Genomic DNA, 27,994 nt, shown 5'->3' on the forward strand with positions numbered 1-27,994 from the left:
TATTATTTAGTTTATTGTATTCATGGTCTGTGTTTACATATTACCTGAAAGCTATTGTGATCTCAACATTTCGTTCATAATATTTGTAATAGCTGTTTCGTTGTGCAGCAGTGTGAGTCAACAGTAAGTGGTTTGTAGCTCATTTGTCTGGTTGTTGTTGATTGGTTCACAAGGGCAAAGATCGTTCCCAGGGATGTCTCCGGGTTCAGTGTTGGAGTTGTGTGTGGCGTGAGGTATCGTCCCATTGGCTACAGGTTGATGCAGGTGTGTGTTCCAATGGGCAGCGATAACTCCGCCCCAAATTCGACGACTTTCCTGAAAGCTCACGCAGATTGCGCAGCCCCGCCCCTTTTGTTCACAGCTCCGCCCACTTCTGTCACGTACGCTCTGGTGTCTCATTCCGCTCCGCCCCCCTTTGCTACGTTGACTGAGCGAGACGGTCTGCGCATGTGTGTAACGTGTCGCGACAGACGCCAGGTCCGAATGGGAGGAAGTGCTATCGATGAGTCTTTTCCCGAGCGCAAGTGGTCGCAGAGGCAGCGCGAGCCGCAGAAGTTTCCAGAAGCGTGAGTTGGTTCGCTCGGAGCGCGTGTCGTGCCAGCGGATGGAGGTGGAGTTGTTGCGCAGTTGCGTGATGTCGCCGCAGGAGGCGCTAATCGTGCGTCGTCTCACAGTGATGATGGGAAAACGCGCCGCGTGATGCAGGTACAAACACAGACGACACTCCAGCAGACTGATGCTCTTCTCACACAAACAATCCGAGCTCAACACCACCAGCAGCCGCCGACACGCCTGCATACACCTGAGAACCGACTCCATCAGATCTGAGAGAGAGAGAAACACACACAACAGGTGCTGATTACACCTGCGCCTCCATCCATTAAAATAATCAAAAGTGACAGAAAAGTGTCTTTGACGATTCGAAACTTTGAGAGCTATCATTCTATATTCATGTGTTAAGTACAAAGTTTGTAATCCTTTGCTCACAAATATAAAGTATGTACTTCTCAAGAGGAGTTCTTATTATTTCATCTGAGCTGCAACAGTTGAGATTTAACTGGAGTCTTGTGTTCCCTTTTCGAACGTTCACTCCCGTTATGTGTGAGAAACAAATTTTTTCCTTTCTGCTGAAGCTTGATTTGTTCACGTTTGTGTAGCTGCACAAACCAATGGCGCTTCCCCCCACCAAAAGGGGCGGACCTGACCGCTATTGAGAGGAAAATGTGGGGTCCCGTTCTCGCCTCGGCCGGAACGCCTCCAAAAACAACTCCCCTTCACTCCTCACCTCTTTGAACACCTCTGAGAGATAGAGTTTCATTTTCAGCCGGTCACGTCCTGCAAATGCAGTGCATGCCTGAATATTTTACTGCTGTGATAGCGGACTGACATACTTTAAAGAGCAAAATTCCTCCTCCTTTTGGGTTTTGGAAACAATTTCATGAGGCTACTCACTGCAGTTCGCTCGCAGACCGCCCTTGCTTCAGAATCGTTGTTCAAACTTCTGTCCCAGACAACAAAGTTATTGTTCTCTGGCAGGAGGTGCAAGCACTGCTTTCAAAAGGCACTGTAGAAATAGTGCCCCCAGCGAACAGCAAGTCAGGCTTTTTCAGCCTCGTCCCAAAGAGAGTTGGCGGGCTCAGACCAAATCTAGATCTCAGACATCTGAACAGCTTGTTTATGCACCAGTCGTTCAAGATGATGATTGTCAAGAAAATTCATTTTTACCGTTGGATTTGAAAGATGCTTACATCCACATAGCCCCCTGCCACAGACTGTTCTTGAAATTCAAGTTTGAGGGAGTGGCCTATCAGTATACAGTCCTTCCTTTGGACTGTCCCTGGCCCCACGCACTTTTACGAAGTGCATAGACATGGCTGTGTCCCCTATCAGGCAGATACGGGAATCCGTTTATTGAACTGCAAGATCAGAACGGGAACTGAACGCTCACAAAGAGCTGATGCTCAGTCACTTAGAGCGCCTCGGGTTGGTCATCAACCCATGCAAGAACCAGTTGTTGCCCAGACTTTCTGGGAATGGTTCTAGACTCCGCCCTAATGCGGGCGTGGATCTAGCTGGATTGGTCCCTGTCGCCTCCTTCTCTGGGTACAGAAAGAACTCCTCTCACTAAGGGCAGTTCATGTGCCGGGAAAGATGAACCTGGAAGCGGACATGCTGTCCAGAGGCAAGGTAGCCCCAGGCGAAAGGCATGATTTGGCATCCCTGCCCAGAGCGTGCATGTCTGGTGCCCTGACGGGAGTCTGATAGGCTCCCAGCGAGAGTAAGCAAACCATTCTTAAGGCAAGGACGCCATCCACAAGAAGGCTCTATGGCCAAAAAGGGTCATTATTCCTCAATTGGTGCTCTGCAAGGCAAGTGGCAAGCTTGGGGAGAGATAATGCCTAAGTTCCTTAGGGCCCTCATAAAAGCTCTAACACTGGGCTTGCAGAGAAGCTTGTAATGGTTGCTCGTAGTGCGGTGGGATTGGATTAGTTCCCATACATAACAAGAGTGAACATTCGAAAGGGAAAGCTCTGGTTACTTAATGTAAACCTCAGTTCCATGAGATAAGGGAATGAGCATTATGTCACTTGCCACACTACAAGCTGCATGAATTGATGATCGTCACTTTAGTTGAATGATCTGATAAATTGGGCTACGGACTGACTTCTATAGCGGTCAGACTCGCCCTTTTTGGTGGGCTGAAGCACCATTGGTTTATGCAGCTACACAAACGTGAACAAATCAGGCTTCAGATGAAAGGAAAAGGGGAGTTTTCACATACATAACGCTCGTTCCCTTATCTCAGGAAACCGGGGTTACGTTAAGTAACCGAAGCATTTTGGGATGATCATTGCCACAATGTTTTTTTTTTTTTCCAGCTTTGCCGCATATACATATTTTACAAATGAACCATTCAATTAACAAAATTAAACATCACAATAATCCACACCACTCCAGTCCATCAGTTCACATCCTGAGAAGACAAAAACTTTGTGTTTGTAAAAAACTAATACATCATTAGGATGTTTTAACTTCAAACCATTGCTTTTAGCTAAAATATGAGTCCATAACACAGCACTTTTACATTTTTAGGTAAACTATATTCACATATGAATGCCTTTTGAACTTTTTGAATTGCCAATGGAAAAATTACTGACACGGTTTCAATATATTTTGACCTTTGTGGGGTTTTTCTTTCCAGAGAATAAGAACTGAGTTGTTCTGACTTCTCCAGACATTGAGAAACACACACTAAACCAGATTCACCAGGGAAAGACGGCTAGTGATTGGCTGAGGTTTTTTTCACTTCCTCCATTCACTGATGACTGAAGGGAAACACTTATGCAAACATTTCATCATCCGTGATTATGGGTGTAAACAATGAACACAGACGTCAGTTGCTGTCATGGGATGATCGGATTCAGTGTGAAATCATCTGGACATGATTGATGAAATAAATCAATGAAACTGATGTAAATGCTAAAATATTTTTTATTTATCAAATCAGTTAAAAAATGTGATCACAGAACATACCGGACATGACATGGTCATATAAGATGAACTCAGTGATGCGTGACATGAGAGTAAAATGCAACTGAATGAAAACAGCTGGAAGTTTGTTGTGCAGCATGAAAAGGGAATTAATTATTATGAATTGCATTATAGCCTCAGTAACACTCTTCACACCTCTGATCTGAACTGAGACTTCATCACCAACGATTTTCTAATGTAAGTCTATGGAGGAAGCCACAGTGTCCTTCTTTAGTTCACTATTTCAGGAGTCAGACACTGACAGAAGTGGCGTTTGTAATCTAGGTTACTAGATAAGTGCACTACAATCTTTTTAGCTGCATGTTATTTAATCATTCATGGCCATTAGAGAATGGAGAATATGAAATATGTTGGTAAATTTTTTTTTATATTAACCTAAAATTTTTGTGTATAATTAAAGTGAATATTTTAGCTCAAAAGGAGTTTGGCCGACAAAGGTTGGGAATCCCCAGTATTGTTACTGTTAACTAAAACTATTCAAATTAATTTTTGTTAATTAATTAACTGTCACCCGTCCCCTCTGTGGGACGCCTACAGTTACTTCATTATATTAAAATTAAATCTAATCTAATCTTGACAGACTATATATCGTTGGAAAGGTCTAAGACTCCCAAATATATATTTTACCAATATTTTTTGTTAAAAATTATGTAGGAAAAGTAATCGATTAATTTATGACAAGAGTGCACCCTCAAAAATCTAAATTATAACTGGAGTTTTGACCTTTGTTTAAAAAAAAAGATTTCTTTGTTGCCTTTTTCTCTATCACTTTTTAGAAATCATCAGAAATTATATATCGACTGAAAACTTAAAATCTCAAAATTCATCCTTTAAAACCCATTTTAAAATCAGACATTGCATTACCATGTAAATGGTACATCAATATCATGTTACAAAATATTTTCATTCATGAATTATAAAAATGTAAGTTTGGATTGTGTACTACAAAGTCAATGTTCAAAAATGTGAGTAACAGTTAAGGGGCTAAAAAGTTGAAATAAAATAAAATATATGTATTGCATGAAAATGAATATTACAAAATCTTTTTAAAATACTAAATTAACACTGTGAATCCCTAATGAAAGCTTAATAACATAAGTAACTTAGATGGAAATTAGATATGTTGCCTCCACAGCCAACAGAAATACTGAAATTGAAATAAAAAATGTGTGTGTGTGAGTATTAATTAAAAACACAAAACGACCAAAACCAAACATTAAAATGGAAACTAAAAATATAAAATTCAATATACGACTAAATACGATAATAGTAGAAATCTACACTGAAAATCCTATATGACATCCACTTTTTATTTTTTTCTGTAAAACTGCTTTGAAATGATGCATATTGTGAAAAGCACTTTACTAATAAAGGCTCACAGGATACGTATACTGGTTGTCTATAAGGCACTTGAAGAATAAGGATGGATGAGTTTCTCTTCTGCCTGACGTGTGTTTTGTGTGTCGGGTGTGTGTTGTGTGATGTCCTGTAGCGGGGTGTGTGTGTGTTGTGTGTCCCTCCTCATGGGCAGCTCGAGCTGCAGCTGTTTCCAGAAGCGTGAGGACAGAGGGGCTGATTTCTGGCCCTTCCAGCTTATGAGCGTCAGTGCCAGCCCGACTTGGCGCAGCTCTTTGAACCAGATCTTCCCCTTGAACGGTTTGAACTGGATCAGAACCACCCTGAGGCTGCGGCCGTGCATCATGTTGGTCCGCTCGAGCAGAGCCCGTGTCCCGCGGACAGCGCTGCACGGACTCGCAACCACCACCAGCCGGCGGCTCTGACCCACAAACCTCAGCGTATCAGCTGTTATAGCTACACACAGATACATACACACACACACACATGTCATCAAACAGTTTAACTAACTAGTTGTACATGACACTGATTTTTGTATCATTTATATAAAATGATAGTTTTCAGTACTAATCTTTACAATTACCTTTTATTTTTACAATTTCAAGTTTCATTTTATTTTGTTAAGGGCTGTTCTCATTGTTTTTAGCAAAACTACAAGTTACATTTAATTTATTTCAGTTTTAGAATAGTTTTTATTTCTTTTGTCTTATTAAGCTTTTATTTTGATGACAAAATTTTTGCCAATTTGTGCGCCCATCATTTTCATTAGTTTTGTAATATAATTATTTACATTTAATTTATTTGAGTTTTAGTTCTGTTTTGGGTTTTATTTCATTGCCTTATTATTTTATAATTTTTCTTTAAATATGACCATTTAGGTTACATTTATTTTGATTAGAGTTTTAGTTTTTATTAGTGCTGGCAATCACATTCCAAAATAAAAGTCCAAAATAACATGTATATATTTATATAATTTATGTATAATATATATATATATATATATATATATATATATATATATATATATATATATATATATATATATATATATATATATATAAATTTATGTATGATATATACATAATAAATATACACAGTTCACACACATAATACGTAAACAAAAACTTTTATTTTGAATGGGATTAATCATTTGAGGACACTAGTTTTTATTAAAAAAAATATTTATTTCTAATTTCCAATTAGTTTGTTGTTCATTTACTTATCTTTATTTTGTAGCATTTCAGCATTGTTTCATTAAAAAAAAAATATTAATATTAAATTTGAATGGTTTTAGCTATAATAACACTGACATGTACTTGTATTTTATCATGAATTGCAAATGTTTCTATAATCACGTACTTGTGTAGAGCAGGAATTCCCAAACTTTTAATATTTCCATAATTTAAAATCACATCTGGTTTTTAATGGTTCACAATGATTTTATAATTACTTTATTTTATGCATTTAGTTATAAATGTGAAATTGTACAATTTCAAATGTTCAGGTTTATTTTGGCAGGATATCTGTAAAATGCTGTAAACATCTGTCCACAAAAAGTGGTCAGTTTTGTAAATGTGAATTAATTAAAGGTATGTGTTCCCAAATGCATGTTAAACTCTCAGCACAGATGGAGTTTGCAGCTTGTTTACAGTGAATTTAGCCGCTTTGATGAACCTCTGTTCGGGAAGCCCTGCTCTACTGTAGTCATGAGATACTCACTTCCTCCAGGAAGACTGTCCCTGTCGAAGATGCAGACAGAGTAACCGAACTCAGTCTCCAGGACTCGACGCAGCGTGGACAGAACGAACTCCTCCTCCTCACTGTTGCGAGCGTATGAGATGTACACGTCATACTGCTTATCATCTGCAGACACAGACAGAGTTCAGTCAATATTAGTGTTAAACTTCAGTCTGATCTTTGAGAGCGAGAGCAATACAAAAATGTAGGTAGCTACACTATAAAATACTAACACAAGTATGTTACTATATTAAATTTATTGCAATAATGTATTTAATATAAATGCAATACTATGTATTTCCTTTGCGATCAGAGAGTGATAGTTAACTTCAACCATAAAAAAAAGTTACTTACAATTTATATAAAATTATGTATATAGGTACACTACCAGATTGTTTTGTTTTTAAAGGACTCTCCTCTGCTCCCCAAGCCTGCGTTTATTTGATCCAAAATACAGCAAATGCGGTAAAATTTTGAAATATTTTTTCTATTTAAAATAAATAGTTTTCTGTTTTCTATGTGAATATCTGTTAAACTGTCATTTATTCCTGTGATGCACAGCTGTATTTTCAGCATCATTCCTCCAGTCTTCAGTGTCACGTGATCTTCAGAAATCATTCTGATATATTGATTAGCTGCTCAAGAAACTTATTATTGTTATTATTACTATCATCAATATTTAAAACAGTTAAATAATTTTTCAGGATTCTCTGATGAATAGAAAGATCCAAAGATCAGCATATATCTGAAATATATCTGAAATAACATTTTACACTATACCATTCAAAAGCTTGGAGTCTATATATGGATATATCACTTTTTTTGGGGGGGGGGGGTAATAGAAATGTATAGGGTTGATGACCTTCAGCAAGGATGCATTAAGTTATCATTATAATTTAATTACAAAAATATATATATTTCAGATAATAATAACAAGAGATCAATCGAGATACCGATATTTTACCGATATTTGAGCATTTTTCCATAATCGCATATCGGTTTTATAATATCAGATTCACTGACAAACGTGCTATCTTGTGGGTGTTTTGAGAATTGCGTGCAGGATCACAATTACAGAGCGTCTGAGGGGAGACGAGACAACAACAATGGCATGCAGTTACTTTATTTGCTGTAGTTAGTCAACTTTATTTAGCATAACAGCCATTTATGCACAAATTAGATGCATTACATAAATGCTTTATATGTAGTTTATGCATCTTGGCTCTAATAAATAGAGACCAACTCACGGAGATATGTAAAATAAACTTTGCCTGAATTAAATAATATGCAGCCATTAATGAGAAATAAGAAATAAAAGCGAAATAATTGAATTCTCTCTCTTTTGTCTGTGATCATCATTTGTCTTGTGAATCCTCTTTCATATTGCTGTTCACTCAGCGGATTTATGTTCAGGAAATGCTCCAGCACGGCCACTGCATTGAAGTTTTAACAAGATTCACTCATTTAAAAACGCCCTAAATTGTATCAACATTTACTATATAACCATTATTTCGTTAATAAACATCTAAATAAATACAACTGTATATAATACAAAACTAATTTTCAACACATTTTTAAAAAGAAAGATGACTGAAAAGAGGAAGAACCAAAGGGAAGTATGTTCTTACTTCACTCAGTCATTTGTTTACTTTATAACAGTAAATAAATATTGGTTCTGCATATCGGTTATCGGGCACATAAACATGCAAATAATTGGTATCGGTAAAAAAAGTATCGGTATCGGTCAATCAATAACAATAACTATTACATATAATAACATTACAAAATCTTTAAAATCAACATGAACAGCAGTGAAGTATGACCACTGCTGACTGTAAAGGGGGTCGCACACCGGACGAGAAGCGCAGCGCCGCTTCGCGTCGCGCCACGTCTTTAAAATTCGAACACATTATTCTCTATGGTTGTACACACACCGGCGGCGCCATTCGGCATCTGTCCGCGGCGCCCAGCTACGACTCAGAACGCTGTTCAAATTTCTGCCGCGCCACAGAGCGCCATCCGCATAGTTTTATATTAAAAAACCCAGATGTTATAAACTGAAACTGAAATTAAAGTTCAGTACACTTGTTTCATTCAAATAAAACATTACAAAGTGTTTGGTTACGTTTTCAGCAGCACAGTTGCTTAGACAACAGATACAACAAAACAATAACAGACTTATTATAATAACACAGATTCTTTTCATTAATTAACGTTAAAAACTCAGCTTTTATCAATTAAAATCACATATTTAAAATTAAAATAATAGATGAAGTTAAAACTCTCCCATCTTGCTGCGAAATTGAGCTCACGCATATAGAATGTGCGCGTCCAGTGTGCGATACCTCGAGTTGTCCTACATGTGGCGCGACGCGACTCGGCGCGTCTCGTCCGGTGTGCGACCGCCTTAAGACCTTAGACTTCCATTAATGCATTCTATAAGTTTCATATATATATATATATATATATATATATATATATATATATATATATATATATGTTAGTAAATAGATAAATAAATAAATTGTACAAATATATTTCTTTAAACTGATTTATGTTTTTCAATATTTTTAGAAATTAAATAAATATCAATGTTCTTGATTCATCCTCATGAATGTGTACACAGCTATCAACTAGCCATGAAGCACAGAGTCATATACAGAAGACATAGTCAGGGTCAGTGAATATGTGACCCTGGTCCACAAAACCAGTCATGAGGGTCATCATCTGAAAGCTGACAAATAAGCTTTCCATTGATGTGTGGTTTGTTAGGAGGACAATAAACTATTTGAAAATCTGGATTCTGAGGCTGCAGTATTGAGAAAATCGCCTATAAATTTGTCCAAACTAAGTTCTTAGCAATGCATATTGCTAATCCAAAAATAATTTGTATTATATTTACGGTAGGGAATTTACTAAATATCTTCATGGATCATGATTTTAAATATATCCTAATGATTTTTGGCATAAAATAATAATTTTGACCCATACAATGTATTGTTGGCTATTGCTACCAGTATACCTGTGCTACTTATGACTGCTTTTGTGCTCCAGCCGGGTCATATATGTGTTTATGTGTATCTCTCACCTGTGTATCTCTCATCTGAGCCGAACCACGAGCGATAGAGCAGCAGCAGCTCGAGCCAGAACACGTGATAGATGACGAACATCATCAACATGAGCGCCAGCGTCACTCCTAAACCACAGCCCAGCTCTAGAGTCGGGACGTACGCTACACACACACACACACACACACACACACACACACAGAATCATTTTTCAAATGCATAATTGACATCTGCTCAAAAAAAATTTTTTTTAAACAAATTAAGTTCATAAATGACATTCTGAGAACATCTGCTTCCAAAATAAACATACGGGCATACAGGGTCCAAAACAACCATACTGTACAACAAGTGCCAAATGAATTGAAAAATGTTTTTGGCAAGTACAATAAATTAACTGATTTATTGTTTTAATGCCATATCAGCAGCATGTTTATGCTAAATTTAGAGTGGAAGAAACTAAATTGATTACAATAACAATGAAACTTAAATAAATGAAGAAAATGATATACAGCATTATTCTTACAACAATGTAAAAATATAGTTTTGGTTTTCAAAGAAAGTAAGCTGAATAAAAGTATAGGTGCATTAAATTTATTTAAAGCGACAGTAAAGACATGTGTAAAGTAACTAAATATTTCTATTTCAAATAAACGCTGATCATTTGAACTTTCTATTCATCACAGTATCCTGAAAAATAAAATAAGAAAAATATTTAATTCATGTTTATTAAGCATTTCTGATTTTTTTACAATGGTAACAATACTGTTTTTAAATATATTTGCAATTTTTCCCACATAAAATGTGTTTTTACAAATTAAATAGCTGCCTATATTTATTACTGCTATTTATCAACACTGATAATAATCAGAATTGTTTTTTTGAGGAGAAAATCAGCATTTTAGAATGATTTTTGAAGATCATGTGACACTGAAGACTGGAGGAATGATGCTGAAAATACAGCTGTGCATCACAGAAATAAATGAGATTTGAACACATTTGAGTATGCATGTGTGTGCTAGTCATGTTAGCGTGTATAGTTACGTTCGGCCTTCAGTACGGCTCGGCGGGTGTTGAACCCTTGGCTGTTTCTGACAGAGCAGTTAAACTCCCTCTGCAGGTCATCAGCTGAAAAATCCATCACATTCAGGACTCGTTCTTTCATCTCGTCACCGTACTCATATGACAGAAGCCTAGAAACACACACACACACAAGTCAGTAAAACAGAGATAGGGACAGATCAAAGAAGTGAGAAAAACACAAACATGTCGTACGTGGCCTCAGGTGAGCTGAATCGTGGGTCAGCGAGTTGCTCCAAGGTTTTTTTATCGATGGTCCACCAGATGTGGTGCTTTTCCTCGTACAGGTGAGGCAGATGCACACGACAGGACAGTGTCACTGTATCTCCTGCAATGCAGAGACGTTCACTGAAGCATACAGAAGAAAACACGGCAAAAACAGCAAAAAAAGATGATGATGATGATGCTCACCCAGAGTCACCGTGTAGATCTGATTACTCGCGGGATTCAGGATGATGGGAACTTTACTGCCAATATTAGGAACTACAGGAGAAAGATGTGTGAAAACCTTATGACAAGGTCAAATTAATTTATACGTTCTGCCACAAATAAAAAAACTGAAAAAGTTAGTTGCAATTTTTTTATCTCACAATTCTGCAAATGATTCTCCCAGTTGTGAGATATGTGAGAAAAAGTCAGAATTTTTTAGTGAAAGTCTGAATTGAGAGAAAAAGTCAGAATTGTGGGATGTGAACACAGAAAGGAGATTTAAACTCAATTGTGAGCTATTAATTTATAATAAAAAAGATATAAATTCAGGATTGTAAAATATGAATTCAGAATTGTGAGATATTAACTTAGAATTGAGATATAAATTCAAAATTATTATATAGAATTGTGAGATATGAATTCGAAATTGTGACATGAATTCAGAAATGTGAGATATTAACTCAGAATTGTGAGATGTGAATTCAGAATTGTGAGATATTAACTCAGAATTGTGAGATATGAATTCAGAATTGTGAGATATTAACTCAGAATTGTGAGATAGGAATTCAGAATTGTGAGATATTAACTCAGAATTGTGAGATAGGAATTCAGAATTGTGAGATATTCATTCAGAATTGTGAGATAATAATTCAGAACTGTGAGAAATAAACTCAGAATTGTAATCATTCAGAATTTTGAGACAAACTTGCGAGATATGAATTTAGAATTACAAGATATGAATTCAGAATCGCAAGATATAAGCTCAGAATTATTATATGAATTCAGAATCTTTAGTAAGATATTCAGAACTGTGAGGTATGAATTTAAAACTGCAAGACAATAATTCAGAACTGTGAGATGAACTCAGTTTTGTGAGATATTGAGAATTGCAAGATATAAGCTCAGAATGGTGAGATATGTGTGAGATATGAATTCAGAATTGCATGATATGAATTCAGAATTGCAAAAAAAAAATAGAATCACTAGATTTGCACTTCTGAGAAAAAAAGTCTGAATTGTGAGATAAAAAGTTGCAATGATATTTTTTAGGTTTTTATTCTGTATCAGAAACAAGCTTCCACACAAAAGAGATTAGATGAGACCAGAGAACCGTACCAACAGCAGTGACATTAATGTTGCGTGTGAACTGAAGCATGCGTCCGTTCATCTGATATGAAACCACACAGGTGTAGAGGCCTGTGTACGACTCCATCATCCAGTAGATCACCAGATCATCTCCTTTCAGCTTTCGGTGTCCTTGAAACAGATGAGTACTGCAGAACTACAGAGAAACAGACATGAGCCTGCATGACCTACACTGATCTAGATTCATGTTTCTTAAAGAAAGATGTCAGTCCTAAATATTATGCGTTTAATTAGTCTTTGTAGCATTTTCTGTTTTCATTTAGATTTTTTTTTTTTTACTTTTAGTTTTAGTCCTCTTATTATTAGTCCTCTTATTATTTAGTCCTCTTATTTATTTTTATTTGTCTCTTTTGTTTTTATATACTTTTATTTCAGTTTTGGTTATTTTAGAATTTAAACTTAATAAAAATCTTGGTTAATGTTTAAATTTTTTCTATTGGGTTTAGCTGACAGCGATTGTTAACTAAATCTAAAAGTTAACTGAAAATATTAAACATTTGGCTTTTTTCAGCTATAAAAGCCAGCAACTTTATTTATATAGCACATATTTTAAACAACAAACGCTGCCCAAAAGAGCTTTACAAAAATAACATTAAAATCATACAATAAGACAAACATACCTTATTCAAAAGCTAAACATTTAGTACATCAACATAAAATTAAAGTATTGAAATTATAAATTTTTTTTTATAATTTATTTAAACTAAACCATTTACTTAAACCAAGGGCTCCCAAACTCCCAAGTTATTTTAATAATTTCAGCTCTTTTTTTTGTCTTGTGGACTACATGTAAACATTTATATCTCATTTAGGGCAGTACTAACTGAAAAATAGCATGCATTTTGTATGATCTCTTATTTTATCTATACCCTGTCTACTTTTACATGCAAAACTCTTCATAAATTGCCACAAAAATTCAAAACGGTTTTCTCCACAAGCAACAGCTTTCTGTGTTTTATACGTATTGCACCATGAAAATGCAGTTAAAACACTGTCATTTGACTGAAATGACCTTTAACAAGCTGCACAAGGAATACAGATTTCTAGGTTGATCAGGGCACAATGTATTTGAAGCTGAATGCACACATCTCCAGTGCTGCTTTTATTTGCTGCATTTTCAAGGCGAATGATCTCATTCCCACAAGTGCCCCTGAAAACTAGTGCCTAGTAGTTAATGGCTCTTTTTTCTCTAAAGACCAAGCCTTGTACTCTGCAGGATCCCTAAATATTTTCTCTCAACTGCTGCTGCATTTCCTTTTGAAAGAAGAAGCGGTTGCAAGATTTGCTTCTAGTTTACAAAACATCTGTGAATACGCCACTTGAAAATATGACATCACCCACATTATTGATTCATTGATCCCAGAACTAAAATCTTTTCAATGTAAGTTTATTCAAAGGTATGTTGGGAACAAACTAAACTTTCAGTCATACAAGTATTAATTAAATACTAAAATCTAAAAAAAACCTTTAAACTTGTCCAAATGAAGTTCTTAGCCATGCATATTACTAATCAAAAATTAAGTTTTAATATATTTACAATAGGAAATTTACAAAATATATTCATGGAACATGATCTTTACCTAATATCCTACTGATTTTTGTCATTAAAGAAAAATCTATAATTTTGACCCATACAATGTTTTTTTTTTTTTTTTTTTTTTTTTTTTAATATACCCCAGAGACTTAACCCTTAACTGTCCCTCACATTTTTGAACATAGACTTTATAGTGCACGCTCCAAACTTACATTTTTATAATTCATGAATGAAAACATTTTGTAACATGATATTGATTTACCATGAACTGGTTTTGTGCTCCAGGGCAACATATAGTTAATGCATCTTTGTTCATATCGCCACAGTTCGTTTCTTGCATTATACGACTCTTTAAACAGACAAATTACCCATGCTAATTAGCATTTTTATAGTTTTGCTAACGCACAACCTTTAAACTGAATGATGCTGATTGTTTGAGTTGACGTCCTCTCAGTTCATTAGCTGTGCGACTCTGGAGATTAAGAAATTCATTTGCTTCATAACGGTTGGATGAGTTTTCAGCATCATATTTAATTATGATAGTCTGCGATGTTTATTCACACACACACATGGACTCACGTGGTACCAGCTGACGGAGTGTGTGCTGTTGGGCAGCGTGAGTGTGTTCAGGTCTGGACAGGTGAGGGTTCGCTCGCTCTGTATCGGGATGGTCACGTTCAGGTGAGGTCGAGCTCTCAGGTCACACTCTCCGTCTTTCTGAACCACCTCCAGCTTCACGCCGATCTTCACACACGAGGCAATGTTGCTGTCACACACACAAAACATGATCAAATAACCTGCACGACTGCTCACACGGTCATATTCAGATTTATATTATATATGTTATACTTATCTAACACTAACATGATGAAATAACCAGCATTATATATTATATTATATTATGAAATAACATACATGATTTGGTTACACATTTTTATTTAGATCTAAATAAAATGCATTTATATTTATATAAATTATTATATTAGATTAGATACATTTATATACTAACCTATACCTAATAATAAAATTAGATGCGTGATTTGGCTGCATACTAACATCCAAATATGTATTTTATTTTATTTATGTATTTATTTATTTATTTTTTATATCCTAACCTACTCCTTACATGATGGATTTGCTATTTTCTAAGTTTCTATTTACATCCAAATTTATTCACCCTATATTATATTATATTATATTATATTATATTATATTATATTATATTATATTATATTATATTATATTATATTATATTATATTATATTATATTATATTATATTATATTATATTATATTATAAACACAACATATTGAAATTACCTGAATTATCTGGTTGTATATTTTTATACATTTTTCACACGATATTATATTATAATACTATATCATACACTATCATATATCATTATGTGCATATGGTTATGTTTATATACATGTTTAAATAAAACATCTAAAATAAACAAATGAATAAACGAATAAATAAATAAACCATATACTTATACCTTTGTTTATTTATACTTTTATATTATTTTTATAGTCTTTCTTTCGTTCATTAGTTCATTCTTTCCTAACATGATTTAGTAATGCATTTATATTTAGAAATTATTTTAATTTAATTTATATTATTTACATTTTTTATGTCATTTATATTTTTGACATATATGGGATTTGAATAAATAATTCACATATATTATAGTACACCTGCTTTTGAAGCTTACAAGTACAAAATGCCACTGAAAGCTGATTTTATGAATTCATTACGGGTTGCAGGAATTAGTGATGATACTCAGGGCATTCACTAACCCATTACACTTCATAATGTGATGCACAGTATTTGTGTCCACTCTAAACCAGACTAATCCAGCTTTCTTAAGACTAGTTGTTTAATCAGTTTTGAATGCATGTGGCTGTGCACATCTCTACGCACAGTGTGAGTGTTTACCGGAGCATGCAGATGTAGAGTCCTGCGTCCTGCACCGAGGCCGGCTGTATCCACAGGTACTCGCGGTCTTTGTGCAGTGTGTGTAGTCTGAGGTTGATGGGCTGCTCCAGCTCGTGTGTGTGTGTGTGTCGGTACCACAGCAGAGACAGACTGCTGTTCTGAATCTGACTGTAGCTGTAGAGCGTGGGATAAGAGAAGAGCGGACAGTAGATATACGCCACCTCCCCGTCATACACCCGCACCGAACCCTCGCTCCACACGCCCCAGTCATGACACTGAAGCTCTGAAACACACAAACATCCTCAGAAACACACCTCCGTAATCTCATAGATTCAGATGCATGATCTCAAAGTCAACATCAAGTGATCTCAGCTGCTGTGTATTGATTTTATAACTCTGTTCTGCAACTATGTTTGTTTTTACTCTTCTCGTGTAATTTTAGGAGAAACTATGTTGATACACTATTAAAATGTCTGTTCTGCTTAAACAAGGCTGCGTTTAATTGATCAAAAACACAGTAAAAATTTTGAAATATAATTACAATTTAAAAGAACTGTTTTCTAAGTAATAATATTTTTAAAATGTAATTAATTCCTTGGATGCAATGCAGAATATACATAAATTGAATGCATCCTTGATGAATAAAATAATTCATATCTTTCTATTACGCCAAACTTTTGAATTATTTTCTGAAAAATATTGTGCACCACAAATGATTGCAACATTAATAATAATTAGAGATGTTTCTTGAGCAGTAAATCATCATATTTTCATGATTTCTGAAGATCATGTGACACTGAAGACTGGAGGAATGATGCTGAAAATACAGCTGTGCATCACAGAAATAAATTACTTTTTAATAGATATTCACACTGAAGATTATTTATTGGCATTATTAAAAAAAAATCATAATTATTCTAAACTTTTGACTGGTAATGCACTTCAACCAAACATAACTAATAACTCCATTACATCACCTGAGCTATGAAAGCGAAACATTTGAGCAATAAAATATCCTCTGCATGGTCTCAAACGTGACTTATACACTCAAACCCTTGCACACACACACACATGCACACATTATTGCGTGCAAATCAATATTAGGTAATTGAGCTATCAAATTTATGACATGAACATGGTGTAAAAGTTAAAACATTAAGAAAGGCCGACCCAATTACATCTTAAAACTCACACATCAGCAACTAATGCATCAATATGAAATTAATACCTAGGCATGCTCTTTCTTTCTTTCTTTCTCTCTCTCTCTCTCTTACACACACACTCACCATGCAAAGAGAAATACACTTACAGTATGCAAACGCAGTACAGTATAATAATGAAAGATGAGGTGATTTGTTTAAATGCTGAACCTGCTGAACGTCAAAAAGTCTATTTAAATAAATTGCCATCCCAAATCAAACTGACACTGCATAACAAACACTTAAACAGAACTAATATCAAAATTATAGATGGCAATCAGTGTTATTCACTTTGTTTTGTTTGTTTTTTTAACAGTACTGCCTTAATGGTTTGATGTTTTGTACAGTTTATTAAAATAAATCAATCAGAAAAAACTATTTTGATTCGAAGTCCGGAAATGATTCAAATGATTCAAATGATTCAAATGATTCAAATGATTCGCGAACTTCCGCTGAAGTTCCGATCTAAATCAAATGATTCGTGATACACGATCCGAATGGAGTGCTCCAAAACACTGAATCTTTTTGCGATGCAATGGTTTCACTGGGTCAGAGATACTAAAAGCTCGATTTATCCCATCACTACGTGCTTTTGAATATCATAACAAGCGATGTCAAAACTGAATGATCAAAGTCAGGATTTTGAATCAGTCAGAGCAGTTCGAACCTAAATGACTCTCTCAATTGAATTGGTTTGTCTGTTCCTCCACTTTTCACTTCTTAAGCCATGTTTACACGACACTGTTAGTTAACATATTTAAAAATCGAAAATTTAAATAAATGAAAAAAAAAAAAATAAAAAAATAAAAAAATATGGAATTATAAAAATCTAAGTTAAGGTCATCTGTTTGAGTTAAAATGCTGATATCAAAACATACAAAATTATTAAACTTGAAAGTACAAAAAAAGAAAGCTATATAGAAATATATAAAAAGACTAATAAAATTATAAAAGTGTAACAAAATTACTAAAACTATAATAAAAAACAAAAACATAAAATACAACTAAAATTACTAAAACTGAAGTTAAAGTCAAATAAAGCTATATAAAAAAAGTAAAAAAAAATTAAATAAAAACAATAAAAAAATGTAAATAAAAGCCAATTCAAGACATGTAAAACTACTATAGCAGCATATAAATAATGCTACAAAAAATACTGCATGCATCATCGTGGCATGCTTAATTTACACATGCTCCACGCAAACAAAAACACACTTATGAAAATGCAATTTCTGTAAAATAATGAAAGATAAGGTGCTCTGTTTGGGTTTAAATGCTGATCCTGCTAATGTCAAAAAGTCTATTTAAATAAATTACCATCCCAAATCAATGAAACTGCACACACACACACACACACACACACACAGATTCACATTCATATCACACACACACAGACAGGCAGGTGATGTCAAGATCTGTCTGTAGGCCGGCGGAGGGCGAGAACCAGCAGTGTGTGTGTGTGTGTGTGTGTAATTGCTCTGTCACTTTGTGACTGGGAGGGGATTAGTCTTCCTATTAAGAGTGTCTTAGTACAAGCGCTCACACACACCATGCACGCCGTTATAAATGACCCCCTTCTGGAACAATCCATTTCCTGTCCTGCAGCGGCAAGCGTTTTTAATTAACCCCTGCTTCCAGAGGTGCACCCGGCCCGTAATCTCATGACCGTGCTAATATTATGACATATAACAGCACATGTGATACAGCTGCTGCATGAAACATGAAAATAGCTGCTGTTGCATTATTCATGTATCAATACGAGGTCTCTGTGCTTTTTGGTTACTGCTGGAACTCGCTCGAATGTGTTCTAGCTCATTAGACGTAACGTTAAGGAGCTCGGAGAGCCGCTGTCTTTAAGGAGGCGCTTTTATACTTCACGCCGTCTGTCAAGACATCGACTCACTGGGCAACACCTTCGGTTTGAGACGCAGCCCACAAAACACACTCAGAGGGAAACGTCCGGTGCATCACTGAAATGTTTTTAGATGTTTAACCTCATTTTGGAAGATTGCACAAACGTATTGTCTGCTTTTATAATAATAATAATAAACTTTATTTTCTATAGCACCTTTTGAATGTTTAATGTTGTTTAAAAAGATTTTGTTAGAAACTTTTCACTCGATTTGGTTTTATTTTTTAATGAGGAAATCAATTCTCCATTAAGACATGCAACAAGCATCTGGCATTGTTTTTGTTTATTAAAACTAAAAAGATCGAAAACTTTTTTGAGTAGTTGAAATGAGGTTAAACATAAATATTTTTTGTAATATAAATATTAGATGAAAATCTTTGATATGATGAAAATATTAAATGAAAAAATTACAAGATAATTTAGAAATGCTGACTTGGCACATAACTGAAATTTAAGTAAATAAGTGAATATATTATATAAGCTATTTAGAAATATTAAAACAAACAGAAAAAAATAATAAAAATGACAAAAGCACAAAACTGATTTTGTTAAATGTTTTACTTAAATTAATATTTTATGTTTTAAAATTAAAATAAACTCCAAATCTAAAAATAAAAGGAAATTCAAAATGTAAATAAATACTACTACATTAATAATAATAGTAAAACAATACTGCATGTATGTTAACGTATTAAATTTAAATATTAATTTAGTATATTAGTATAATTTTTGTTAATATTTTGAATTAGATTTTATTTTTCAGATTTATTTATTTTTAGTTTTTGTCATTTTCAATCAATTTATTTTAAAACGTCTATAGTTTTTATAAAAACGTTTTATTATTTTTAGTCATTTCACTACTTCAGGTTAACCCTTTAACTGCCCCACCAAGAAAAAAGCATTTTTTGTTTGCATTTCTTATCTCCTTATGTCATTAGTTACCACACTCAATGTATTTTTTTTCCAACACGTCCCATAATTTTTAAAACATTAGCTTAGCTTTTCTACGTTTACCATAAAGTGACAAATCAACCATTTGGTTGAGCACGTTTTTGAAAAATTATTGAAAACATACTAAAGTTTTTTCATGGCACCAAGTAAAATAATTTTGTAAAGTTAGGGCTCTTACAGTGTAATATGTCAAAAAAATATGCTTACCTTGCAAAATTTCACCAAAAACAGTTTACATGGCAGGAGTGATTTCTTTCTCTCTGACATCCATCAAAGAAGAAATGTTGTGACAAATGCTGTTGATTTTTTTTGGCTTAACATACCTCTACCAGATGGTAGAGATGGCTCAATCAGCTTGAATTAAGTTAGGTACTCCTCAAAATGTGCTCAACCATTTGGTCGAGCGGCAGTTAAAGGGTTAAGCTAAATTAAAAAATGTTTTTGCCTTGGCTGAAATAAAATATTTATTTCAGTTTGTAATTTTTAGGTTTTGTTTAGTTTTTCTGGTTTTAGTTAACGAGCAGACAGCAGCAAATTATAAACCAAAAAAATATATATATTTGTCCCTCAAAATATGCAAAACAATCATCCTTAGATAATCAAAGCTTAAAAAATTGCTGGAAAACAACAGTTGCCATCAGCCTTAAAAACATTTACACCAGATTTAATAACCCGTTCTATTTTTTATTCATGTTTTGCATCATTCAGCACAATTTCTAGATGCAGATCTAACACACAGACCTCTGGAGACGCTCTTGCTGATTGGTGGGAAGATCTAATGTGATGCTGCTGAGGGGATCAATTATTCAAATGTGAGATCTGATTGGTTCCTGATAGATTAGGAGGATGGATATAGTCTCTGGGCAAGAGAGCAATAGAGGATTCATCCTTCACCAGTCACAGACCGACCAATCACAGCCGCTCAATCACTGGACTCTCACCTGATTGGACGGTGGGTTGAGTGACAGATGCTGAGAAGCCGCCCATCTTTAAAACACAGAGGCAGAGAAGTGTGAAGACCAACGGCATCCTGGACAGACAGAAAGAGAGAGAGAGAGAGAAAATGAGTCTGTGTTCAATCGGCTGCCTTCATTTCATCAGACGTTCACTCGGTTTATTATCAGACTCCATAAAACATTCCTGAAGGTGTTTTTACTACACGAGAGCTTTAAGATCACTAGAGGAGGAGGATGAATTAATGGAATAAGAAAGAAAAGCAAGATGCATGTGTTAAAACACGAGTGCAGATTCAGATGTTTTCATGTAGTTAAAGTTTAAGAACTGACTGAATCATTTCTACAAATCAAATCTAATTGCAGTAAAAACTAAATTCACAATATTACTGCATTGAAAATATCAGTTTAACAAAACAGGTCAAATTTGAAGTCATAATCGTGCAATAATTAGCAAATGGGTTGTTGACGTCGAGGATTTGAACAGAATAATTTATAAATGAATCATTCAGAGTCAGAGTCAATTATGTGAACTGGAACAACTGATTCATTAAAAAAAACACTTTCTTAAAAAATATTTAAATGCATATTGAAGTGTCATTCATTTAAAACATGTATTGTGTTGTTTTTGTTTATTAAAACTAAAACTATTAATAATAATTATTGAACTGAAATAAAAATTAAAGCTATAGAGATATAAAAACACAAAAACAATACAATTACATAAACTCAAACTAAAATAAAAATGAAAACTGAAAATATAAAAGTATTGATTTCTTCAAACATATTTAAATGCATATTTAAAATGCAATGTATTTAAAACATGCATCTTGTGTTGCTATTGTTAACTAAAACTATTAAAAATAGTTTTCAGTGACTGAAATGAAGTTAAAATAAAATATAAATATTAGATACAATATAAATAAAAATGTAAGTTCTAAAATTACTAAAACTGAAAAATCTATTGTTACAATGAAAACTGAATATATATAAAATAAAAGCTAAATTTTGAGTTGATTTCACATTTAAATGCATATTAAAATTGCATGCATTTAAAACAAAAGCTATATATACAGAAACTGTAGTTTAATATTCAGTTAAGATTTGTATTCGTGGGAAAATACTGACTAAAATACAGTTTCTAAACAAGAACAAATGACCAACAGTAAGTGGCACTGTACATGAACATATGGGCAAGCTTGATTGAATTTCAAATGTTAAAACCAAACCCTGCGCCCTTGAATGAATGAACCATCCTGTGCCAAGAGAGAGAGAGAGAGAGAGAGAGAGAGAGAGACGGAGAGAGAGAGATGGATGGTGTTGGACAGCAACCTTCTCTTCACTGTCAACCGGCAACATACATTACTGGCCTGTAATGGCACCACACACACACACACACACACACACACACTCACCTACCAACATCCGAGTAATCATTCACACACCCAACGATAAAAAATTCAAATGGTTTCACACACAGTGATTCATAATAAGAAATAAATGGGTTTGAAAAAAAAAGCCTTTAACTTAATGATTTATTAATGGCCTCATATCATATATTTATCATATTTATGCCAAGGCTGTAACCATGTCTTGAACACTGTGGGGAATCAAACTGCACCAGATTCATGACTATTAGATAATGGTCGCTTTTATCTAAAATAATATAGAGTTTAACAGAAGGCAGACAAGACAAGTTTATTTATACAGCACATTTCATACACAGTGGTAATTCAAAGTGCTTTACATAAAAGAAAGTCAAATAATCATGAAGAACAAAAATAAAACAAGCAATTTTATAACTTTGAAAATTATTTACAAATTGACTTATTTAAAATGATTTTAAAACAGTTAGAATTAAAGGCAATTAAAAAAGACACAAATCCATTATTAAGACGTTTTAACTTCAAGTCATTGATTGACCTTTTGCTTTAAAAGGACAAAAAAGGTAGCGTAGCCTTTGTCACTGGATATAATATGTCAGTCTTTTTACATTTCTGTGGTCACACAGTCAGATATTAAACATTTATTTATTATATTTAAGTGTAATTTCATTTTATTAAATGTTATTAATTATTATTTTATTAATTACTTTATGGCCCTGATCTATGCAGCGCTTAACTATTCCCACTGAACTCTGCTTTGATTATTTAGTTTAATAATTGCAATTTCCATAATAATTTTCTACCTCTTAGAATTAAAGGGACAGTTCACCCAAAGACATAAAAAAAATGTAAAAAAAAATAAAATAAAATAGTAATAAAAAACAATATATATATATATATATATACATATATCTATATATATATATATATATATATATATATATATATATATATATATATATATATATATATATATATATATATATATATATAAATAACTAAAATAAAAATGACCACTGAAAATATATTTAAAAAAACGTATTGATTTCCTCAAACAGATTTAAATGCATATTAAAAATGCAAGTATTTAAAACATGCATCTTGTGTTGCTATTGTTAACTAAAACTATTAAAAATAGTTTTCGGTGACTGAAATGAAGTTAAAATAAAATATAAATATTAGATAAAATATAAATTAAAATTAAAATTCTAAAATAACTAAAACTGAAAAAGATATTGTTACAATGAAAACTGAATATATAAAAATAAAAGCTAAATTGTGAGTTGATTTCACATTTAAATGCATTTTAAAATTGCATGCATTTAAAACAAAAGCTATATATATATATATATATATATATCTTTTTTTTTTTTTTTTTTTTTTTTTTTTTTTTGCATGTGCAATGAAAGACAATAGGGTCTGTTTGGATCCCCAATGTTCTTCATGTTCTTCATTCTTCTGCTGAAAATAAATTAATTATTAAATTAAACTGGCCTTTTAAATAAGCTGTGTGTCTTTAAAGCTTAAAAAAGTTGAATACTGTAAATGAACTAAGTAGTTTTGTTTGGATAAAGAAATGAATTACAATGTGAAACAACGCGCCACACACCAGCAGCAGCAGACGGACCCAAAATCTCAGCAGAGACTAAATAAAACGATCGAAAACCTAATTAGAGCAGTTAGTGTGATGAGTCTAAAATAACGACATCATCTCCAAACGCTGCAATTCAGATAAAATCTCCATCCTGCTTATGTGAGCGTCACAAATGTGCGTTTTAATTTCGCTGAGATGCATTAGGGCGAAATTAGTGCATCATGGGAATTCATTAGACTCATCTTTCAAAACCCACTTCATCGATTCGCACAGGTTTGAACGAATCACTAAATTACTTAAAAGGGTAAGCTCCAGAAACGCTTCATTATTTGTTTTGGGGGGAAATCGGATTATGTGTGATCGATGCCGTGCTCGTCCAGAGACAGACGCACGGACGGGGGACGAGACGGGCCTCAGGGGCCACAAGACCCCGGCACATAATCTATCGGCGGAGAGTAAGTGGCCAATTAGTCACGTAACTGTACACACACACACACACACGTCTGATTTTATATCATGGTGGGAATTCACCATACACTACTGAGCTCATTTGGGGATTTTTTCATATTATTTTGTTCCTGTGTTCCTCCAGTGTATGTTTTTCTGTTGTGGTGTCATAATTGTAAATACTTACATAACAGTGCAATTATAGTTTACTAAAAACTAAAACCATTATTTATTTTTAACTTTAATAAAATACACAATATGTAATTTTCTTTATTTTTTTTGCTAATGTTCAAGGCAATATTTATAATTCTCATGCACTTAATTTAACTTGATGTACTAAAATAACTTCAACTGAAAAATGTGTAAAGATATATTATATAGACATTTTGTAAAAAATATAAATAAATAAAAGAACATTTAAAAAAGACTAAAATGAAAAATAAATTATTCAAAATATGCTTAAAACTATTTTAGTATCTAAATGAATCTAAAATAACACTGATACATAAACATTAATTGATTACAATATCAACAAGATTATGAAAATGGATTTTAGTATCATAATATTACACTGTCCAACTCTATATATTAAAAATGTGATTGGAGTTATTGATCGTGATAGTCCAGAAAAAGATGCAGAACTTGAAAATGAGATCTAACAAAAAAAGATGAATCAACAAATAGTAAATGAGCAATTAGTCATGTAAAAGTGACTAACAGTGAGCAAAACACACCCAAAACATCTCAAACACACAAAACTATACATACACGATCAATTATATCTGTAGTCATACCTTAAAAATGATGAATAAAGGCTTTAGTATAATAAGATTACATGCAGACAGATTATATAGATATATATATGTGTGTGTGTGTGTGTGTGTGTGTGTGTGTGTGTGTGTGTGTGTGTGTGTGTGTTACATTACATTAATGTAAATAAAAAAAAATATTACATTTTATATATACACATTAATAATTATATTAATATATAATTACACATTTAATTCAAATATTTAAAATAATGTTTTTTAAAAACAATGTATAGCATTCATACAAATATTATACAAAATACTAATATATATATATATATATATATATATATATATAAAATTGTAAATACAAATTATATTGATATAGCATTACACATTCAATTGAAATATTTTATAGAATATATATATATTTAAATAAATTCTATATAATTCATAAAAACATTATACAAAACACAATAATTTTATGCATTTTAGTAAAGTGCAAATAATGCACAAAAGATCATTGTTGTGCAAAATGACAGGATATTAAAGTGGTCTATAAATGTGGTTGAGATTGAGAATAGCAACATATCCCACGTTTCTACGTTACTTTTATCAGTAATAAACATTGGAACCACAATGCATGCAAAACCTGAATGCCTTCATTTTTCAGCACAGATCCAGAAGCTGTGATGCTGTGATGCTGTGATGTTGAGATGTAAGATGTAAGATGGCTTTACTCACATGCTGCCGTCTCAGGTCCGGATCTTTCTGCAACAGAACCACAAACTTAGAGCAGAACAGACACAAACCATCCGTCTCCACTGATCTCTCTCTGTCTCTGTCTGCTGGTCTCTAACCCACTACACCTCCTCTCTCTCTCTCTCTCTCTCTCTCTCTCTCTCTCTGTCAGCCGGGACGGGGGATGATTTAACGGGCCCCTCTGCGCGTCACCGTAAATCGTTAAGGCAAACCGGCCGGACTCTCATCCAATCAACGCGATGCGCTCGAGCGCATATTTCACATCCATCTCACCTGAGAGTGGCGCTGGAATTACGAGTGTGTGTTCAGGTGTGATGAACGCTTGCATGCACAAGAATAAGTTAAACATGATTATGAATCAGGCAACATATGTGGAAACAATGCACTCATACTATGTCAGATGGAAATAACATGCTACTTTGATTTATATGGTACAAGGATGCTTTTATTTTCTCCCAAAACATTAAATTGCAACAGGACCGCCACAGCACTTTCACCAGTTTATTATTATGCACATAAGATTTCCAGCATATAATATTTCCAAGCTCTGTTTCCTGCATATTTTCCTGATCAAATGCAATAGTATGAGCTCAGTTCCTAAAATGGCATATTTCAAATTATCACACGTTTTTAAGATTTAATAACCTTCAACAAGCAACAACAGTAACTAAACAGAATGAAAGTATGTGTTTTGATATTGTGAGATGTCAGAAGTGTCCATTATGAAGTGCTTATTTTGATTAACTATTCATTTAAAAATGTTTTAATCACTAATCACTTATAAACATATGTTAAAAATATATCTATAATATATTTTATATATTTTAACATGTATAGATTTTTTTTTATTATAGAAAAACTTGAAGAGCTTATTTTAAGTAACTATTTATTTAAATGTATCAGTTATTTACAAATATGTTAGCATATTTAAAATATAAAGATATTTATATACTTTAGATATTTTAACATTTTATCAAATTGCACCTGCATAATAACAAAATAACAAAATATTATTATAATAAAATATATTTTATTGTTTATACACACATACATGTATATGTGTGTGTATGTATGTATGCATTTATATATTAAATGTGGGGCAGATTATTTTAAATCAAACAACCTTGTCAAAAAAAAAAATATATTATTCGCACACATTTTGTTCCCCCATCAATATTTAATACTTTAAAATATATTTTTCCATCATTATACACATCATCATCTGTCATATCTCAGCAATATATTAAGATAAACTATACACAGAAGTAAACATAGTTAGTTCCGAAGTTATCACAGAATGACTGAAGCAGTGGTCCTCGAGACACTTCTCTCTGAGACACTGAAGAGAGGAGGTGAAGCTCACAAAATGACCCTCAGGAAACAGCACGAATGAAATTAGAGAGACCCACCGGCTCGCGTCGCTCCGCTGCTGTTTCTGACCCGATTAAATCTTGACGCTTCTGCGCGCGACGAACGTTTCTGTGTTTCTCCATGTGAATGGAAACAAACGCGTCTCACATCAGACCGCATCAGTTCAGGCTCCGCCCACAAAAAAATCCGCGTCTGGCCGCGCGACGTGACGCGACGCGATGTGACGTTAAAATCACCGACGTCACTGCGCATGCTGCTGTTGAGTTACAAGCTCAGCTCATACATTTTTGCAACAAGATAACTTTGTTAATTTTCAAAAATAGGCTATATATTTTTTATATATAATAGTTTAATTTAATTTGGCATAAATGTTAAATGTGATTTAAATATTTAAAATAATAATTATTATTATTATTATTACTATTATTATTATTATTATTATTAAATAGGACTATATGAACTAAAATAAATATTTTTTTATAGTTTTTGTATAACAATTCCTATATGTATTATTTTCCTTTATTATTTTTATTTTATTATTTAATGCATTTTTATTTATTCTTATAGCCTATTGATTCATTCCAACATGTATTTAATTTAATATTCATCTTTACATATATTTATAATTTTTGCAGGCTCAGTTATGTGTCCTGCGTGGTAAATAAAATAACGAAAAAGAATATATAAATTGAAAATAATATATTATTATATAAATATTATATTATGTTATTAAACATAATGTGAAATTAATTATCTTTACTTTATTTTACCTATTTTAAAAAGTTGTAGTGTTTATATATTTTATAATTATAAATTATATATATTTTTAAAATA

At 33.2% G+C, this 27,994-nt stretch overlaps 1 protein-coding gene across 3 annotated transcripts; it reads right to left on the reverse strand.

Moving 5' to 3' along the window:
• LOC113114622 (interleukin-1 receptor accessory protein-like) lies at positions 1–27,450 on the reverse strand. 3 transcript variants are annotated; one of them, XM_026281502.1, is made up of 12 exons: positions 27,199–27,450; positions 25,772–25,798; positions 20,841–20,929; positions 15,838–16,120; positions 14,479–14,665; positions 12,336–12,501; positions 11,202–11,273; positions 10,986–11,118; positions 10,755–10,903; positions 9,734–9,877; positions 6,628–6,771; positions 1–824 (listed from the first exon to the last, which is right to left on the reverse strand). In XM_026281502.1, coding segments are annotated over exons 2-12 (2,076 nt in total). In that variant the 5' UTR covers positions 25,774–25,798; positions 27,199–27,450; the 3' UTR covers positions 1–117. The 3 variants fall into 3 exon arrangements, with proteins under 3 accessions (XP_026137287.1, XP_026137288.1, XP_026137289.1); XM_026281504.1 differs by lacking the exon at positions 1–824 and adding an exon at positions 4,528–5,364; XM_026281503.1 differs by lacking the exon at positions 25,772–25,798.
• Positions 27,451–27,994: the final 544 nt, after the last annotated feature.

The sequence above is a fragment of the Carassius auratus genome, chromosome 15 (assembly GCF_003368295.1).
Source record: "Carassius auratus strain Wakin chromosome 15, ASM336829v1, whole genome shotgun sequence".
NCBI classification, from domain to species: domain Eukaryota; kingdom Metazoa; phylum Chordata; class Actinopteri; order Cypriniformes; family Cyprinidae; genus Carassius; species Carassius auratus.